This window comes from Carcharodon carcharias, chromosome 9 (assembly GCF_017639515.1).
Source record: "Carcharodon carcharias isolate sCarCar2 chromosome 9, sCarCar2.pri, whole genome shotgun sequence".
Lineage (NCBI taxonomy): Eukaryota > Metazoa > Chordata > Chondrichthyes > Lamniformes > Lamnidae > Carcharodon > Carcharodon carcharias.
Window position 1 is genome coordinate 156312499 of NC_054475.1, and position 21665 is coordinate 156334163.

Consider the following 21665-nt stretch of genomic DNA (forward strand, 5'->3'; position numbering starts at 1 on the left):
GCACGTGACTCGGTAGCATCCAGGCCCTCATTAGCTCCATCCCCTTCACCATCGGCCTCCTCGTTGGAGGTGCCATCTCAGTCCTCCATATCTCTCTCAGCCAAGACAATCCCTCCTTTGTAGCATGAGGTTGTGCAGGGCGCAGCAGGTAACGGTGATCTGTGGTGAGTATTGGAGGACCCTGCCTGAGCGGTCCAAACATCTGACCCTCACCTTTTGGAGGCTTATCGTCTGCTCAATCACAGGCCTGGTGGAGGCTTGTGCATCACTGTAGCTCTCCTTAGCAGCACTCAGCGGATGGTGAACTAGCATCATCATCCAGGTCTTCTGGGGATATCCCTTGTCCCCAAGCAATTGCACTGCAATCGCCGAGGTCCTTCAAAAGCCTGTGGCACATGGGAATGGGTCAGAATGAAGGCATTGTGAGAGTTCCCTGGGAACTGAGCACAAACATGCAGGATTTGCCTTCAGCGATCATATTTGAGCTGTTCGTTCAGAGTAGAATCCTTTACTATTGATGAATGTGACTGCACATGTGTGGCCTTGAGAGCTCCCTGGCAACAGCCAGTCAATAGTGCCCTGCACTTGCAGAAGCCTGAGACTGTTGCAAAACCCAACGCTCTTGTAGCGTGACTTTTGGAGTACAGGTGGAATTGAAAAAATTGGTACGCTCTCCTGAACAGAGTTTCTGTCATCTCCCTTATGCACATGCATCTCTGACTGGGACATGATGCACAGGGCCCCAGTGGAGCCCTGGAAAGAGCCACTGGCAAAGAAGTTTAAGGAGGCAGCGACCTTCAATGCTACTGGCATGGGATACTGTCCAAGTCCTTGCAGCCACAGGTCATCATGAAGAAACAGGCAGATGTGTGCCACCCCATTCTGGAGTATTCTAAGGTGCCTCCAGCATTGCCTTCCACATATTTATAGATAGTTGCACCGCCTGCAATACACCCATGGTTGGACCACTGATAGCCGTTGCAGTGGACCCTGTTCGTCAGCATCCTGACCCTCTTGAGACCCCGCTGCCTCTTGCTGTGCAGGCCCTTGCCCCTCCTGACACTGCCAACCTGCAACAGGCCCTCCTTCTTTTCACCTGGATGAGAGCCAGTAGAATGGCAGGGTTGCTTGGACTCTGTATCATCCAGGTCTCAGCAGATCTGTGAATGGATTGAAGTAATAAACCTAGTGACAATATCCTTTACAGGTTTGTTTCCATCTCGAAGCCACTGAGCCCTGTGCCTGGCCACCATCTAGACACGGCATCCCCAACCCACCCTTCCAGGTAAAGGACATCCTGGAGGACAAGAGGTGGGTGTTCTTCCCATTCTCACATGATTGTGCATGAGACATTGCTCTTTGTCTGGAGTGATGGCAGCCATGTGAGGGAACTCTCCCTCCGACACTATTCAGCTTGTCTCCATTACCATTGAGACTCTATAGAGAGACCATTGCCTTGGCAGCATATAAAGACTAACCAAGTGAGCCCTCGTCAGGCATGACCATTCAGTTGGGAGGATGGAGGTGCGAGTTTGCTGCCATTCACCATTCGGGCCCCTTGGAGGCATCTACCTCCCTCCCTCCCTTCATCTCTGCCTCTAACAGCAGCAGATGGCAAATGGCACAGAGTGAACGGCAGCTCCAGACATTGCTGGGATCTTGATGTTTTGAGACCCATGAGTTGGGAACCAACCTGCTGCAGTGCAGACCTCACCACAGAGAGGAGAACACAGGTGAGCATTATCATCATCCAGTTGAGTTATGATTATTAGGGTGTCCTTTTAGTCAGCCAATTGTGCTGACCTTAAGCACCACCCACCCAAAAAGAGCCTCCTCCCATTTCTCAGTATTGCAATTTTACATCTATTGCATTGTATCGTTACTGGGAAAATGGTGCACATTAGTTTTGAGGCTCGCTCTACCCTCCCTCTGTCACTCCCCAATTTCCCCCTTCACCCTTTACCCATCCAATATAACCATTCCTCTCCCCTATGTCACCCATGAATGCCCCCAACTGCTGCTACCTTGGACCCTATTTCTATCCAGCTCCACATGCCTTCCCTCCCCTCAGAGCTGACACTTGTTACCATCCCCATGCCCACCCTGACCCTTCCAGTTATCCAAGCCAGTTGTGTAGTCTGCTTCCATGATACAGCTCTTTCACCCACCGGACTATCACACTGGACCTGCCACTCTAATGCAAACCAATCCCTCACTCACTGCCCCCCAACCTGACTCAAAAACAGGAAATGCTGCAAAAACTCAGCAGGTCTAACAGCATCTGTGGAGAGAAAAACAGAGTTAACGTTTCGAGTCCGTATGACTCTTCTTCATATGATTGTTCGACCATATGACTGTATGACTTCATACGACTGTTCCCTTTGCTGCCCAGTGCCCTTATTTCAACCCCTCAGACTCCACCATCGATAACACTGACCCCGGCCTCTAGGGCCAATTCTCTCCAACCATCCTTGCCCATCCGGTACCCCTCCCCCACCCCCACCTCCACCTCCACCCAGCCACAGGACCACCCCCCCCTCCAAAGACTCAACACAAAAGGGCCTTCCCTCCATCCCACATTGCTGCACCCTCACATTCCCTCGCTGCCTCCCCACTTCCTCAGAAAATGTCTTCCTTCCCCAGACACACTCTTTTCCCCAACCCGCTTTCAACCTTAGCCTGGCTCTTGTGGCCAGCTTCTGCTCCACCCTTCCTTCACCGCCCCTCTACCGTCCTTCGGCAGCCTCCTGTGTCCAGCCTTCGCACAGCCTGGTTCTACTGGCACCCGACATTGGTCAAGTTGTGAGCAGCCCCCAAGAAGGTGACAGCAGCATATACTCACCTCAGAGTCGTGGAAGAAGTGAAGCTCGCCAGGTGCCGCCACTTATATACAGTCGTAAAAGTGAACGCTCTAATTCCTTGCTGGCGGTGAACTTAATTCCGGTGAGCTGGCCTTTTAATGAGCATGCGTGACATGCTAATGCATGCAAAAGAGCTGTCCATGTTGCTCGCTGGGAAGCTTGACCTGCCTTTAACAGAATTCCTAAAGTTCATCAAGCCGTCAGGAAACTGATTTTTGGCCCCTTGCCAAATTGCGATTTCCCCTGCCTGCCAAACTCCCCACCGCCGGCGGGACCGGAAGGTTCCGTCCACCGGAACTCAAGTGCAATTTGGATAATGACACATTGTGTTGTGATCACTGCCTAGTTTTAAAAAAAGAGACACTGCTTAGTGTTTGGCCAAAACCATCGATGCTTGACAAAAGCTATCTGTGAGTAATAAACGTGAGTGGTGCCTGGAGACCAAAAACATAAGCGTGGCTAAAATCACCAAGCTGTGTCTGTCGCATGTACCACAGGGGAAAGCCAACTGCCATTAATATCCTTCCCATCGCGTTCTATTTTGTTCCTGGCTGTGGGATTTGAAGTATTGTGTCTTGCTCTCGTGGGGCAGGAAGTAAAAGATAATAAGGCAGATTATCCAGCAGTTGTGAAAACCTGATCCAAAACTATAGCATTATACTTCGAATAGAGGATATTCTGACTGCCATGGAATGCTGGGATAGTTCTAACTCCATTGCAATCTTCTTTTTTTTAATCTCACTATCCAGGAAAACAAATGATGGTTGTGTTTGTGCTGGATGATCCTAAGTGATCCTTTTCGTATGGCTGATAACGAATGGAATGTACGCAGGGGGATGATAGTTTTTTGGCCAGATTCCGCTGATCTAAACATCTTCAGCACTTGAACTTTAACGTTCACCTGAGTCACATTGCTGTATTAATAAGAAACAGACTGCAGTCAGTGGGAAGGGAATGTTTTGTCTAATGGGGATATTTTGTCTGATCAACTGAGCTACTACTCTCCTTTATGCTGTGATGGCTAATGGAGCACGAAGGGGCTAGAGGATAGCACAAAAATAACTACAGAAAGGGAAGTGCTTTAGAGACGTAAAGCGACTGATCCTGGACACTGTTCAAATGAAACCAGAGCTTTGCTGCTCGAGAGAACTGCACCTCCGGAAAAGGGGCAGATTCGCTTCTGCCTTGTGTAGCTGAACTGGAAGCATGTGTGTTCTAGACGGTGCACACACTGGATTTGTTTCCCTGCTCTTGTTAAATTGTTTTTTGGGCTGCTGACTCCCTTGAGTGGCCTTGGCTGCAATGTGCAGATTTGATGCTGACAGCTGCCTTTGACTTGTACCGAATCTTCTCCAGAGAGCACTTGTGGGCTCTGTTCTCAACAATATTTTGCTACTGCTGCCTTGGCCAAAGGGAATGCCACAAGGTTAATCAGTAATGAAGAATTCCTTTCTTATGACTATTTTTGTACCGTTGAGCTGTGTGGTTTTGCCCAGGCTACAGCAGCATTTTGAGAGTATTAGCATTAAACTTGTATGCACTAGGTTTTAGAAAAGCACCTAAGCAGAAACATTTGTGTTAGTCCCATAAGACTGCACTTCCATTAACTTCAATGCAGCTATATATGTGGAAGGGGCAGGATGAAGTTTAGTCAGCATGACATTTTTATATTTATAATTTATACATCCCACCCACCACCCCCCTCCCAAACAACCACACAACCCTGCATTTCAATAAACCCAGATCCATTATAAATAAATCAACTGTTTCACAACCTCCACAATATATTCTTGTTCACTTGCCCACTAATATACTACAGTACATGTGTGCGTGCACATGTTCAAAACATGTTAACGGTCCACATCATCAAAAAAACAACTCATTTGGTTTGATTGAGGGGGAGTTGTTCCAATAAGGGATGGATCATCTTGGAATATACAAGGTAAGAGCTCCTTACTGTACTGTTAAACTATCAATGCATCTTGCATTTGTTTAAAATTCATATCAAAGTGCAAAAATGAACTGGCTGGTCCATTTAGAAGCTGGCACTTTTTGGTTTTTAAAAAAATTAAACATCCCTCCAATCACTGTAGATGACTAGTGCCATCTCTTTAGCTGAGAAAAATAGTCTCGAGACAGATCATGGCAAGGGGGAGGAACTGAGCTGATATTTGGTAAGTGTCATTTTAATATCAATAAATGTTCTGTACATGGGGCGGTGATTTGGGCGGGGGGTGGGGGGGGGGGGGGTGTTGGTGGGGTGGTGAGATAAAACCAAGCCTGTGCATACCTGCAGGTTTTAAGCATTAAGGCTCTTCAGAAGGAGATGGATTTAGTGCATGGACCTCTTAAGATTCATGGCAAGTATTGCAAAAATAACAGAGTATCCCAATGCATTGCTAAGACAACAGAACACAGAACAAACAAAAACATTATAAACAGTCCTTGCACAAAACTTTGGATGGGTCTCATCTAAAATACTGCAGCCAGTTTTGATCACCTCACATGGTGAGTGTTGAACGCCTGGAAGAGGTGCAGAGAGTCACTAGATTGATCTTGCAAATTATTCAGCTAGTTTTTGATTAACTGTACTACCATTAAAACCCAATCCTTTTTGTACGTTTTGAAGCAAGAGAGTTGGAGGGCTAAGTCTTTACACGCTTGAAAAATGTAGGCTTCAAAGAGATTTGATTGACTTCTTTATGACAACAAAAGGTTTAGATATGGTCCATGTCAATGGTCTATTTGAATGTGAAAGGTTAGGGAGGATCAAGGGACGTGTATACCACATGTCAGGTTAGATGTCAGGAGATTTTTCTTTGCCCAGGGTCATCGAACTCCTGGAATAACTTGTCAGCCAGTGCTGTGATTGTGGATTCATTACAAGCATTCAAAGGAAGCTAGCTGAGTTCCTGGCTGGATTGACATCACAGTGTACAAAACATAGGTGGGGTATTGATTTGAATCTACCAGAACATGCCTGATTGCCTTGGGTTGGGAGTGGGGGGGGTGGGGGGGGGGGGGGGAATGTTGTCAGGGGAATTTTCCAGACTACCTCACCCAGCCCTCCTTTTATTTCCCTCTTATTTTGCCCCTCCCAGGTGACTACATAGCTGTTGGGGTTGATTAGGGGGGCTGGTGGTCATGGTGTGATTAGGTAACCTAAAACAATGCTTTCAAGGGTTGGTTATGGAAAGTCCTTTCTCAAAGGTGGTCTAAATGATATTGTTTTGAGGTAATGTTAAACTGTGGTTATTCACTGGCCAGTTTTCAGAACAGTTTCTCTAAGAGCCCACCCCTTATCATGTTTACTGAAATTGTTTCTTCCATTTTGTTATACTGTACAACAGCGATCCAATTATTCTAAAAGAGCTTTGACTCTTCCCTGTCTCCCACCCACCACACAACCAATCTCCAATTCTTCTGGGGATTGCTTTGCCTCCAATCAGCACCTAGAACTAAGGGATCAAATCTGCATCCATCACCCTGGTGCAAGTACATTAGTGTTCCAGTTTGCTGTGCTACCTCTGATCATCATTTAACTTGTTGAGGTTACCAATCATTTTGAATGAGATATGTGCAGAATCTTTGTGCAGTTCCTACTGGAGTCTGATATCAAGTCCAATATGCCATTCGGGGTAAGTATGTTAACACTTAGCCTGCTACAAAGTTTAGTGCTAAAGAACTAATGCTTTTAAAATAAAAAGTAGAACATAGGACTTAGGAGCAGTAGGCCATTCAACCCTTTGAGCCTGCTCTGCCACGCAATAAGATAATAGCTGCGCTGGTTGTGGTTTCAACTCTACTTTGCTATCTGCCTCCCATAACTCTTGACTCTCACGTCAACAAAAATCTGTCTAACTCTGCCTTGAATAAATTCAATGACCCAGCCTCCACTGTCTTCTAGGGAAGAGAATTCCACATACCATCAACCCTCTGAGAAAAACAATTCTCCTCATCTCGCACTTAAACAATGGACTCTTGTTTTGAAGCTGTGTCCCCTAGTTCTAGTCTATCCCACCAGTGGAACTATCCTCCTGGTATCGACTCTATCAAATCCCCTCTAGATCTTCAATGATTCAATAAGATCATCTCTCATTCTTCTAAACTCCTATGGTATAGGCCCAATCTATTCAACCTTTCTCCATAAGATAAGCCCTTCATTCCAGGAATGATTTGAATGAACCTTCTCTGAAGTGCTGCTAATGCCATCTTTTTTTCAAATAAGGAGACAAAACTGTACACAATATTCCAGATGTGGTTTCACCAAGGCCCTGTACAGCTAAAATAAACTCCCCTGCTTTTTTATTCCATTCCCCTTGCAATAAATGCCAACATTCCATTTGCCTTCTTAGTCACTTGCTCTACCTGCATACTGACTTTCTATGATTCGTGGAGGACACCCAGATTTCTCTGTACCACCAAGTTCTGCAATCTCTCTCTATCTAAATAGTGTACAGCTTTTCCATGCTTCCTGCCAAAGTGGAGAAGTTCGCATTTTCCCACATTATACTCCATCTGCCAAATTTTTGCCCACTCACGTAACCCACCCCTATCCCTTTGCAGACTCTCTACCTCCTCTTGACAACTTACTTCCCCACCTATCTAGTAATACGTCCTATCAATAAATAATACCAATAAAATGTACAGGATTCCACTTCAGGAACTTGTATTGTTTTAAAGAACAAATTTTGGTCAGAATTTCTATGTAGAAAAGCCCTGTAACAATGAGACAAAAGCAGTGCCGATAAAGATTCTCATAATTTAGGAAACTTACGTGGCTTTGTGGTGACATCATCAGAAAGGGCATCAAGCAAGTCAAAGTAATCATCGCCTAAAACTAAAATAAAATGTAAAATATCAGATGTATGTTATGACATGTTGTATATTACAGTATTATATTAAGTCTATTTTTGACAAAGCGCTGTTTCAAGTCAATGTGTGAGAACATTTTGCCAATGGAAGCTTTCCGTTATGCTCAACATGATGACTGACGATTTGTTCAACCACAGCCTCAGGCAAAAAAGGGTTCACTTTAGAAGGCTTCTTCCTCAAATTGGTATCAAACCCATGAATTGCCAATGCTTCACGGCAATGCCCTTTAGTTTGCACTAGGCAGAATAATTTAAAGCAGTTTTGAAAGTTTGCAGATATTCCCATTCAGATAGATGTACATTTCATCTCTACTTTCCCAAACTAACTGGTAATGGATAACTTCCCCAATCCAAGTCAAAAGTAAATCACAGCATCATTTAAACCAAAATGTCACTGGAATTTTCAACAGTGTTCAAAGGTGCTTGCAGTGAGCATTGGGTTTCTGGTGGAAATTCTCTTACACGTGTAACTTTTAGAGGTCAGCACAGTTGTTAATTTTGTTGAGATCATAGTAAACCATTTTTTTCCAAGCCATGGTCTTATTCATTGCAATCATCTGGTGATAGTGCAGAGTGTGTATGCTGCACATGCATTGATTAGTCTATGACCTATGGTATAAAATCAATACTCAAAATCTCTTCTAAATGGCCTGTAGCAAACCTGCACCTTAAGTTGAAATATAATCACATAATAATGAAATATACTGTGTAAGTGAGACTAACCACATTGCATGCTGTGGCTAGGTGGATAATGTTCCAGGGTTGGGTTAATGGCAAAGTCACATTCAAATTTCTCACCAATACTTCCATCCACTAGTTTGTAGTGTGCCCCGCCTCCCTCCTGCCCCCTTGCAAATGTAAAAAGTACCCTTGCCTCCTGTGTGACCTCTTCAAACTATAAAGACAGCGTCTCCTGCAGACTACTAGTGCCATCTCCTGATCCACCAGCAGGAGCTATGTTTGCAGAAAGAAAGGCTGAGAATCCTAGTCATTACTATCAATGGGGATAGAAATTAAATGAATAGCATCTGGAGTGTCAGACAAACCTTTTATCAAAACATGACGGTGAAGATGGTACTGTAACTCAACGTTGTTAACAATTTTATTAATTCAGCAACAGGGCTTTGTTTCTATTGATGAAACTACCACACTCGAAATACATCTGTAATAAATGAGAAAATCAAGAAACGATTGGTAATTTTGGGTGGCACTGTGGTACAGTGATTAGCGCTGCTGCCTCACACCTCCAGGGTCTCTGATCTCAGGTGTCTGTCTGCATGGAGTTTGCACGTTCTCCCCGTGTCTGCATCGGTTTCCACGGGTGCTCCGGTTTCCTCCCACTGTCCAAAGACATACTGGTTAAGTGAACTGGCTACGGTTAATGTGTGTGTGTCTGTGTCTGTGTGTGTGAGCGTGCACCCTGTAATGGACTGGCGTCTCACCCTGGGTGTACCCTGCCTAACGTCCATTGCCTGTCAGGAGAGGCTTTGAGTCCCCGTGACCCTGAATTGGATGAAGCGATTCTGGAAAAGTGAGTGAGTGAACTGGTAATTTTTCATCTCTAAAACTTATAATATTGAGGTGTAGTGAGATCATAAATGTGTGTGTGTATGTGTAGCATATTTTCAATTCACTGTTATGTTACATGCAGCATAAACCAGTGATGACCCTATGACCAATGGCCAGAGAGAGAGATTAGATTAGATATTTGTCTGACTTGATAAAAGCACATATTTTAAAGAGCATACTTTAAGAACATCTAGGATCACTATGATCTTACCTTTATTTATGTTCTCCCCTCCTCCTCTCATGGAGGGTCTGACTCATGTTAGTGCACCGTCCCACCAGTAGTGCTCCAGTCCCTCACTCAAGTGACTGTTGTGTGTGTGCGAGCCTAAACAGTGAATTCTCAGAAGGCTTCTCACAGCCCAGCCCAGTCTGTTCCCTACAGATGTCTGCACTTGCACTTTCTAGCTAAGGACAGGATTCGGGAGCAGGTAACCTGCTGGGTTTTCCTTCTTCCCTAGCACAGTTAAAGCTTAATGTAACTTCCTGCACTATTACCTAGCACAGATGAGCTAGCAAGGCCTAGACCGGGAAAATTTTTATAGAATCTTTCTAAATGTTGCTAAGTTAAATAACCTCTTCTTGTAAAGTAAGATGCATAAGCATTTCAACCACTAACCTTTGACAGAAGGAATTTGTGCAGCCCCCACTGTTATCACACAGACTGTCTCAGCATAGTAAGCCACAGTGCTAAAGCAAGGCAGCCAGCCAAGTTAGTGAGCAATGATCTCATAGCTGGAAGGCTGCCAGCTCATTCTTTTGTTGGCTGCCTTGTAACTTATCAAGTAACCATAATTGCAAGTCTGACATATTTATAATTTATATATCCCATCATTCACCGCATTATCAGATCCTGCAAATTTATTCTGTGGTTTGTATTTTTCTAATGGTTATTAAACTGACATTTTCTCTGAGCTAAAGATGTGGAAATATTATGGCTGCTTGATCTACACTTACTTCAATGTGACCTGCAGTAAAATTTTTATTCGGATCTTCTGCAGCCATATCTGTCCTTCCAACCCCCACTAAAACAATCCTTATTGAGGAGGGCAGGCATCAAAAAAGTTATTTTAAATTCCATATTAAGCACTAATGCTAGTACACTTGGATATAAAGCTTGGAATTCCTATAATCAAAATTCATTTAATTTATATATTTTCATAAATAAATCTATTTCTAACAGAACAGTTTTAAATGTAAAGTGTTCCCCTCACCCCCATCATACCATGGTTGACAGCATATGGACAGAATTTGTACTGTTCCTGTGGTAGTGAATTGAAGCGATCTTATTCAGCTATTATCAAAAACTCAACACCTTAGCCCTCCCCCCCAGTTCCAACCTCCTCCTCTGGCTGCTTGTTCAGGCTGAACCCAGTAGTGCTCAGTTTTGGTGTCCTGTTTCACCCTGAGTTTAGCTTTAAACCACACATCCATCAAGAAAACCAGTTTTAACCTTTTGCCGCATCACCTGCTTCCACCTTAATCTCACCCCTACTGCTGCAGAAACCCTGAGAATCTTCTCACAGCCCTCTGGAGTTTTGCACTACGGTTTGTCAAAGAATCCTTTACTTCACACAGGGCAGATATGGGTATAGACGAATGTGTGGGGGGGTGGTGGATTTAATTGAGGTGTTCAAAATGTTAAAAGCACAAATAGGGCAGGTACGGAGGAACTGTTTCCATTGGGAAGGAGGGGGTTGGAAATTGAGAACTAAGGGGCATAGGCTTGGATCTTCTGTGAAGCAGCAATCGCCATCGGATTGTCGTTTTGCTTGGACATTCCCATGTCCCAAAGCTGCTCCGCACTTCTTGCTGAGTCTTCTGAACCTGACTTCTCCAGAAATGTGGAGCAGAGTGTCCATTTGGAGAGCTCCACTGCAGCACTGTGGCATTGGGTGGTGGGGGGTAGTGGGGGGGATGAGGTGTATCCTGTCTTTTATGGCACTAGCTTCCATTTGGTAAGTTTAAATGTCCAGCCTGAATGTTAGTGAATGGATGAAAGTTAGTGAATGGATGGATGGATGAGTGAATGGGCAGGCGGTAATCAGGTTGGTGGGGGGCGGTGGTCAGTGTGAATGATTGGGGCTTCAGCTCTGTAGTTACCCAGGAGTTAGACTAGATTTTAACCTGTCTAACATTTCCTAGATAACTATTCGGGTAGGTATGTTGGGACAATCAGAAGTGTCTCACCCTACCTCTCAGTCAGAGACTTTTGTGGAGGGTCCTGGGGAGCAGGGAAATTGCCCGTAGGAATTTCAAACTTCCCAGTAATTCCCTCAGGGGTAAGCGTGTCAGGGCTTCCACAGAGTCCCGATGCACATCTTGGGTCACACGTTTGGTCTCCGATGATCTGGAGACCAGAAGGTTTGGGTCGTAATTTTAAAGTTGGAGCGAGGCCATTTAGAAGGGGAACCAGGAACTACTCTTTCCACGCAAAAAGAGGTAGAAATCTGGAATTCGCGGCTTTAAAAAGTTGAATATGCTGGAGAACAACTGGGCTTTCATGACAAATATTAATGGATTTTTCTTAGGTAAGAGTAAAAAGGAATCTGGAGCTAAGGCAGGTAAATGGGACTGAGTTACAGATCAGTCATAATCTAAATGAATGGTGGAGCAGGCTTGGAATTGAATGGTAAACTCCTGTTTGTAAGTTGCACTCTCCCCCATCCTTGCCAACCTCCAAAGTCTTCTCAATCCCTACCTAATTAAAGGTCTTGTCTTCATTTACAAGCCCCTTCTTGGTTTAGTTACCTGGCAAACTTGCAAACCCCTCCAGTTCTTAATTCATACTCTATTCCAAATCCAGTCTCCTTTTTCCACCTCCTCCCTTGATTCACATCGTCTGATGCCACAGGCTTGCCCCGTCTCAAACCCCCACTGTTTTATTACCTCTCTCCTCTCCTTCAAAAACCTTTCTTATCTCCTTCAGAAGCCTTCTTAAAAAGTAGCCCTTTCACCACATAGTCAATCACCTTGTCCAACTCTTTGTTGACATCAGTTTTTAATTTTGAGAAGCACTTTTTTGGGAAGTTTGACTATCAAGGGCATTCTACAGACAATAATAATTTTTACTGATTAATTACTGACTCATTTGAAGCAGGCAACTTACACATTCAGAGCCGTTTTATTTTGTGATCTTACTATCAGTGGCAAATCATCCTTACTATGCAGACAGCTTTAAGTTTTACTGCCAACATTAAATGAATCAGTTTATGTAACCGTGGATTTAAAGTACTGGACATGGAATATATCCTCGAAAAGTCTCCAGTTCTAAGCTCTCAAGAGGGGAATAATATGCTTGTTTTTCACTGAGTGCAAGTACATTATTGATTGAAAATCTCAGTTCCATAATTAATTGGACACCAATTTCAGTGCAGCTATTATGCTGGCAGGTACACAACACTGGAAAATTTCCCAGTTATGTTCTACCCCACAAAACGCAACTAACTACCAACCTATCAGCTTCCTTCCAATCATTACTAAAGATATTAGGGAGTCATTAATAGTGTTACTAAGTAACACCTTGTCAGCAACTAGAACCACTAAACTCCAAATCTTATCACAACCTTGATTGATGGATGCAAGAGGTGTATGGCAAGAGGTGAGTTGAGTGTCACTGCTCTTGACACCTTGGCAGCTTTCAACTGTAAACAGTGTCATTTATAAAAATGAGGATGGTGTCAATGAAGGTGAAGTGAAAATGTTCGAGGAACTCTAAGGAATCACTTCAGGAGTCCCTCAGTCAAACCATCTGCAATTGCTTTACGGTCCTCCATCATAAGGCCAGAGTGGGACTATTCATTGGCAGTTCCCATTAACTCACTCCAGAAAGGCAAGGCCAACAGACCTGCATGACATCCTGGCTTGGGCTGTCATGTGGCAAATAACATTTCCTGTCATACTAACTGCCAGGTATTGACCATCTCAAGCAAGAGAGAACCTAGGCATCTCTTCTGACCTGCAACAGCACCATTGTCATCAACAAAGACACCAACCAATAACCAGAAACTTAATTTACCAGCCACATCAACACTGTACTCATTTTGCTGGCAAAAGTGTAGCTGCAAAAGCAGAGAGCAATTCAATTAATCAACGCTACAACCACAGAACTCAATTATCCACCCTCTTTATTCCCAGTGCACTCATGTCAGGAGCACCTCCCTCACCTATTATCTCTGTCACTAAAATGGACAAGAGTGAAAATGTTCTGGGAATACTATCAATTCCAAGTTCTCCTCACACCATCATGGCTTGGACATTTATTGCCATTCCTTTATAGTCACTAGGTAGAGAATTCCATGATATTGACTCAATATCCTTGTGAGAACAATTTCACTGTTACACTGCAGCAGTTCAAATAAAATCATCCGAGATTGCATTCTTGGCAATTAGGGAAGGACAATGACTGCAGATTTGGTCAACATAATGAGAACAAAAATAGAAATACTATTTCATAATGCAATTTCTTTATTGTGAGTGATATAATTTTGTTTAGGGGTATTGAAAGTGTTGGCTTGTTTTAACAACATCGCAAAAGGACAACTGCAGTAGATTAGACAAAGTTGTTCACCACACTGTGATAGGGCAAGACCCACTGTGCAGATCACCATCAAGGCTAAACTCTTGTCTGTCACTTTAATGTGCCCAGCCTTGAACCTTAACCCTCTCTTCCTGCAGCCCACAAACCACATTTGCTGGATTAATGGAACATCCCAGGTTCAGAAGACAGCTCACCACCACTTTCTCAACGGCAATTAGGGATGGGTAATAAATGCTGACCTAGCTAGTGATACCCACATCCCATGAATGAATATTTTTTTAAAAGTTTCAAAGTTTTGTGATATTCCTTTTTTTAAAAAAAATGTTTTTTTCAGTCCAGCATTATTAAAAATATACAACAATACAAACTGCAGAATCTGATATTTATATAGGCATAAGGACAGATCAACCTGAGATGGCAGCATCCAGCCTGAAATATGGGGGGGCAGGGGGACTGTTCTAGACAGAAATGCTTAATCACCACTTTACCACAGATGGCACAGTTTGGGCGGAACAAGTGGTGGTGGTGAGAAGAGAACTTGCATTTATACAGCACCTTTCACATCTTACAGAATGCCCCAAAGAACCTCGAGTACCAATTCAGCACTTCTTTGAAATATAGCCACTGTTGTGGTATAAGGAAACATGCCAGCTCACATTTTGTGCTCAAGGCTCTGGATTGGGATTTGAACCTGTAACCTACTGACTAAAAGGCAAGGATGCTGCCAACTGAGCCATGGCTACCACAAAGAAAATGATCTAAAATATATCTGGACTGTAGCAGCCTCCAGAACACTTCAGATGACCAGCATCTTAATGACATTGCCTGTGAGGGATGTAGTGGACTTGGTGGCCTGGATAACGCCATAGCTATTCTTGTTGTCAGTTATTCCTTTGCTTAGGAATGCAATTGGTTATTTTGTTTCTCTCTTTCTCTCTCTCTCTCTAACTCACTCAGCCAATGATTTAAAGCACAGCTGCTGCACACCCAGATCAACAAGATCAAGTTACAAAAGATTTTTCAATTAAATGTGAAAAGAGCTTTGAGCTGTCTTTCTGCAGCCTAAGGAACAGTGTGAAAAAAAAGTGCAATCTGGTATAGATTTAACTTGACCCTGTAGCATGTTCGCTTCTATTTGTCTGTCCTGGATGCACCAGAACTCTTGAAGTTTCAGTAAAGAGGGAGCCATTCAACAAATTTGTGCCCGTGCTAACGTTCTCTACTCTAATCTCATTTCCTTGCTCTTCAGCTGTACCCTTAATATGTTCAAATGTTACAACGCTTAGGCTTCAATAGGCTCGAGCAAAACCTTCCACATCCTAATAATTCTGTTTGAGGATGGGAATCCTCCTTTTAAACTTCTAGTGTTAACTGTATGTTTATGCCCCTTTTGCAGATTCACCGAGCAGAGAATAATCTTTCCCTCTTCACTGCTTCAAAGTGCTTCCAGATTTTGGAGAATTCAATTTAGATTCCCAACCGCCACCTCCCCAACCCTGCCTTAACATTCTCTGCTCCAAAATATAGCTTTGGCTGTCTTTTCTCTTTAAAAAAGTCATAAGTAAATCCTCTCACCTCTGTTATTATCCTAGTGAATCTACGTGCATACACAATTAAAGTCAAAGCCAATGAAAAATCCAATTAGAGATTTGGAGGTTCCCCTTACTGTAGAATGCAAGGTAATAGTAGCATGACCCACCTAAACGGTAGTTGGTAGCAAGTGTAGAAACCATGGTAACTGCCCTGAAATGCTCATCTTTCCCTTGAGCAACAAAACATTCTTCATTTGTCTGATTAGTAATTCATCAAGCATGTTAAACCCACAAGAATTTGTCCAGGATTGTGGATCACATCAGCACTGTAATTTAAATCTATGTGAACTCCAGTCTCTAAAGATGCTGGAAAACTATTTCCAGGGTAACAAGCTACTTGTACACAACCGCAGATTATAAATCAATGGTATACCACACGTAACCATGGGACCCGGCTGTGGCCAGAATTGAGGAGCTCAGTTTGCCATTGTTCCATCAACCTCTGTGCAGTTTGTTTATATTCCAAGTAAAACAGCAGCAGTGTTCATTGCCTAAGTTTTACCCAATATCCTGATAGCAAGATTGCCTGGGACATTAATCTCAATTTTCAGAGAGTGAATACCTTCTGCAATATGAAGAATTTACACACTGGGCCGCCAACAGCCTTGTTCAGCAACTAGGATCCCACTGTAAATGTGCAAACCACAGCGTTAATCTGCTCAAAATAGACACATCGAAACATAGAAAATAGGAGGAGTAGGTCATTCGGCCCTGCAAGCCTGCTCTGCCATTCAGTATGATCATGGCTGATCCTTTATCTCAATGCCATACTTCTGTGCTCTCCCCATACCCCTTGACACCTTTAGTGTCCAGAAATCTATCTAATTCCTTAAACATATTCAGTGGCTTGGCCTCCACAGCCTTCTGTGGTAGAGAATTCCACAGGTTCGCCACCCTCTGAGTGAAGAAGTGTCTCCTCATCTCAGTCCTAAATAATCTACCCCATATCCTGAGACTGTGACCCCTTGTTCTAGACCCCCCCCAGCCAGATGAAACATCATCCCCGAATCCAGTCTGTCCATCCCTGCCAGAATTCTACATGTTTCAATGAGATCTCCTCTCATTCTTCCAAACTCCAGTGAATACAGGCCTAGTCGGCCCAATCCCTCCTAATACAACAAGTCTGCCATCCCAGGAATCAGTCTGGTAAACCTCTGCGGCACTCCCTCTATGGTAAGTATCTCCTTTCTTAGGTAAGGAGACCAAAACTCCAAACAATACTCCAGGTGTGGTCTCACCAAGGCCCTGTACAACTGCAGTAAGACATCCTTGCTCCTGCACTCAAGTCCTCTCACAATGAAGGCCCTATTACAGGCTAGTGCCTAATAGAGGAGACTGTGGGAAGCTGGTTATTCAGGACTCTTTTATAATAAAATTCCAGATTTTCATATTGCTGAACAGTCATGATATACCTACCTATTCCCCACTGTGCTTACACCTCCCGAGAATCTCATCCCAGGCAGGCTGCTTGTTCCACCCTCAATGTGCAAGTCCTTTATTAGGGGAGTAAGGACAAGTTCAGTGGAAAAAGAACAGGTGTTTTCACCATAGAAACCTGCAGTGACTCAACCTCCTGGAGATAAAGGACTAACTGAATGACCTCCAGGAATTATTTTAATGGAAATAATATGGGCAACAGGATATGGCACTGTTAAAAGAAACAAGCAAATGAAAATGAATGTTGGGTGAATGTGTTTGAGGGATCATAGTAAAAATGTGTATAATTGGAGGGAAGAATTTCCAAGAACAAAACATCCTGTAACTAAATTCAGCTGGTGATAATTTAGCAGTAGTAAGTTACTGGTCCTATGTTATGGGACAGTGGATGGTAAATGAGGAGCTGCTCAAATCCCAGAGGGAAACTTGACGCAGCTGCCAAAACGGTTCTTGCAATTTGTTTATATGAGGAGCGGTTCTGAAAGCAGAAAATGATGTCCATGACTACTTGTGATGATTTTATAGTAAACATTTATTAATGGAGTAAAGAAAAACAAATAAAACGCAATTACACTTAAACACACGAATGGCTTCACACAGTAAACAGTACTTTAAAATAGTTCCACAAATCTTAACTACCCTCAGTGCTAATCTTTCCTTTTTCTGTTCAGCAACTATTCTCATAGATTTTAAAAGCTTTGGAAATCCAGTGGGCAGGATTTTGAGGCCTATAGGCGGGCGCAGCGGCCGGCCCTAGGAGCAGCTGCCGAACTGTCCGCTGCCCCTGATTGGGCCCGACAGCAATTTCACACCGGCGGGCCAATTAAGGCCCACCCAGCATGAAACGCGGCTCGTCATTGGCCGGGAAAGGGCCGAGTGGGGACGGGGGCCTGTCGGCTGCCAAGTCCAATGGCGACCCAGCGGTCAGTTTAAAAGCGGCCCAGAAGCCCCTGGAAAGCTGCTGCGGAAGGACGTCTCCCATACTTTCGCAATGGAGTCGAATGTGGCTGGACACGGTAGGTGGGAGGGTAGGTCGAGTGGGCACTTGGCCCCCCCCCGTTTTTCTGATGAGTGCCTCGCCATCCTCCCGGAGGAGCTGGCTGCCAGGAGGGACACCCTTGTCCCCTGGGATGGGGAGGAAGAGGCCACCACACCTCACCAAAGGGCATGGGAGGAGGTGGCAGCAATGGTGAGCAGCCATGACGTGGTGCGGCGCACCTGGGTCCAGTGCCAGAAGCACTTCAATGACCTGTTGTGCTCAGGAAGGGTGAATACCATGTTGGCATGGGTCAGTGTGCAGAAGTACTGAGGTGTGGCCGTCCCTCTGTGTATCTCAGGGGTTCTAGAATCTAAGTGCCAACTGTCAATGACACTGGAGCTGGCCAAGGAGGTGAGCCCTGGCTGCTTGGACTGAGTGCCTTGTGGCTCGAGGCCCACAACTCAGATATGTCCTGCCAGGTACTCCACAGCTGGGGTTGGCCAGGCTGCAATGGCACTGCAGGTACAGAGTGGACTAATCAATGCTCCTCTGTTATTTCAGGAGGAGACAGCTTGCATTGAAAAGTCAAGGACCAGTGAAGGCCCCGCTCGCCTCCTAATCCTTACCAGGTACAAGCAAGATACCCTGGAGCTTGAGAGCTGACATGGTCCCCATGCAACCGGGCATGGAGAGGCGGGGATGCCAGACGGAGGTAATAGTGCAGTGCACAGAGGTGAGACTTTCGGATTATGCAACCATTCTTGTGTAGTCTCTTCATTGATAGGAGCCTCGAACCTGGATTCCCCATTGATCATTGATAGACGATGGCACCAGGATACGGATCTCCATGGTCTCACCACGGTACCTGGCAAGCACAGTGACAGTGTGATGACTAACTAAAGATTATGTCCGTGTTCTTTCTTTCAGGTTCGCTAGCAGGTGTGCGCTCTGCGGACGCCGAAGGGCCATCCCTGACAACCGGAGGACCACCGAGCTTCTATTGTACTTGTGTCATATCCGCTTTCTGAAGCAGGCACCAGGGCAGATACCAGCACCTCGGTGGGCGTTAGATCGGCGAATAGTATCTCGGTGCACATTAGTGAGGAAACTTCACATTCGCTTGAAGTGCAGGTGGAGGCAGAGGGTGCCCAGGGTGCTGGCAATCAGAAGATTGCTGGGGACCAGGCCAATGCTCAGTCGAAGGCTGATGATGAGCCTTTGGGGTCATCCATTAGGCAGCAGATTTTGGATGTTCAGCGAGATGTGCGGGAGGATCTGGTGGAGATCTATGACGGGTGCATGCCACGGTCTCTGTGATGGAGGAGTCCATGCGGAGCACTGTGTTGACCCTCATGGCCGAGCACACTGCCTCCTCCACTGAGAGAGTGGAGACTCTCATGGAGAGGCTGCTCCAGGAGCAGAATCGGGTTCCTGGGGTTGCACTTGGACCTGCAAGCTTTCACATAAGCGATGACCTCAGGTGATCAGTGTCCTTGTGGGAGATGGATGAGGCACCTTGTATCCGAGCTAGGTGCCCATCCATCAGTGGTGAGCAGGGAGGTCCAGAGTGACTTCACGTTGGCACACCAGCTGCCTGTCGTCTCTGCGGGCTCCTCTCAGGGCGCTCTGGGTGACGGTAGCAGTTCCGCCGCCTCTCTGCCAGTGACCGTGGCATCTGATGAGGCTGCGGTGACTGGGAAGATGCCAGCCCTGGCACTGGCTGCTCTCTCCCAGGCGGGGCCAGCACAGGCTCCACTGGCCAGAGGACGGCTGCCTAGGTCATCAAGGCTAACAAGACAACAAGAATGCCGGTGCCAGCAAGGGGGTGGGGCACCAAGACATAGCACTCGCAAACGTAAGCTAAAGATACCAGGAGCACAAGAGGGACAGGTCACAGGTGATTTTATGTTCATTCATGTTTACTTTATCTAAACTGGTCTGGGGTTAAAGACCAGAGACGTTTATGTAAATAGTATTGAACTGTCAGAATGAAATAAAGTGTTTTTGTCATCATGGTCTGACTATACTTTACCTTTTTATTTCATTGTTGCGGGGAAGACCAGTATGTAATGCTGGATGTAAGTGCCTCTGGACATTATTGAACAGGCACTGAGCGTTCTTTGCATACAAATGAAATGGTCCTTTCAGACACCCAGGATAGAGGTGGCTTCCCTGGCATGCCATTGAAGCTGACCTTTGGTAGCCTAACTGAAGGAGGAGAAGCATTGGATCAAGGCGTCCCTGGTCACCCTACTCCCTGCAGGTTACTGAGGTCTGGCTCCATGCTCTTAGTGTTCTCCTCACCGTGCTCCTCTTCGGACTCACCACTGGACTCATCATCTGTGGCCAGGCCTGCTGCATCAACATCCTCTTCCTCCAGTGGGTTCTCCTCGCCAGTGCCAGATTGTGGAGAGCGCAGCATGCAACCACTATTCATGACACCTGCTCTGGGGAGTATTGTAGTGCATCCCCTGAATGGTCCAGGCATCTGAAGCACATCCTCAGAAGACCAATGGTCCTCTCTACCACCGCCCTTTTGGAGGCATAACTCAAATTGTAACAATTCTCTGCCTCTGTTCTTGGGTGGCGGAGAGGTGTCATGAGCTCCCTTTTCAACAGATAGCATTTGTCACCCAGCAACCATCCATCCAATTATGCAAGTGCACAATGACATCGGGATGCTTCCTAATGTCATCGCGTGCTATTTTACGCCCAATCGGGTTAGGCACACGCCCGCACATGGGACGGAAAATTCTGCCAGTAATTTTTACCACACAGTGCTTTTTCCTTGGGGTGTCCTCTGAGGCTGGCAGCAACTGGTTCTTCCAGTCTGGCCTTGTTCACACTGTCTTCTGGGTGTTCTGACCAGCTACCCTGCTGTCTTCTGGGAGATCTAAACAGCTAACCCCCCCCACATGGGCTTCAGTATTTCCTTAAATGCATTCCTTCCCTTTAATCTCTCTACTGTTTCAACCAGTCTCTCCAGCAATGCTTTTTTCCCAGGATTTATTAAATTGTTCTTTAGCTCTTAGACTTGTAAAAACAAACTTACCCTATCTTTATCTCACTTCTCTACACCTTTTTACAATCTGCATATTGTATTTTGAACTACAACTCAATGCTTTATGTAAAACACTGACTGAAGTTCCTCTTGGTTCATTAACATATCAAACCAACATCTTACTGTTGACTTTAGACCCTTGCCGTCACTCTAGTTCTTAATCCAATTTCAGCCTGACTTCCAGTACATAAGAAAATATGCCAGGGTTATTACCAGAAGGAAAATATTGCAATTTCTTGTTTTCTTGACAGCTATAACAGGTTAGTGTATAATGGCATCGTCCATCAATGGCACCTCCGATTCCACACAATCCATCACTACTTTACCTAGTTAGTAAGCTGTTCCCTTTCTTTTCCTTGGGTGACCTGTGAGGACCTGGTTCATCCACCCAGCTTAACTTTGGTCTCAGTCGTCAGTTGGTGACATTTAACTGAATGTAGGTGCCTCGGTGTTATTGCGATTGAATTGCTGTAGTTAAATCTTTTGCTCTGGACAGCAAACCATATGGCCTTGTCTTAAGCGCTTTTTAAAAAAATTGCCTGCACCACCTAGAGAGTGCACCGTTTTAATATTGAGTTTTTTCAGTTAAATCCTGTCATTTGAATTTTGTAGTTGCTTCTCGGTTTAGGAAACTTGGAGAAACAAAACAAGAACAGAATTACCTGGAAAAACTCAGCAGGTCTGGCAGCATCAGCGGAGAAGAAAAGAGTTGACGTTTCAAGTCTTCATGACCCTTCCACAGAACTGAGCGAATA

The 21665-nt window shown here is 44.9% G+C and overlaps 1 protein-coding gene across 4 annotated transcripts in view; it reads right to left on the reverse strand.

Annotated features, from left to right (window-relative positions):
• Positions 1-21665, reverse strand: part of LOC121282161 (CD99 antigen-like protein 2) — a 162523-nt gene that overhangs the window by 54599 nt on the left and 86259 nt on the right. For all 4 annotated transcript variants that reach the window (XM_041195694.1, XM_041195693.1, XM_041195692.1 and 1 more), the window contains exon 2: positions 7639-7701. In XM_041195694.1, the coding sequence (XP_041051628.1) occupies positions 7639-7701 (63 nt within the window). The remainder of the gene's footprint in view (positions 1-7638; positions 7702-21665) is intronic.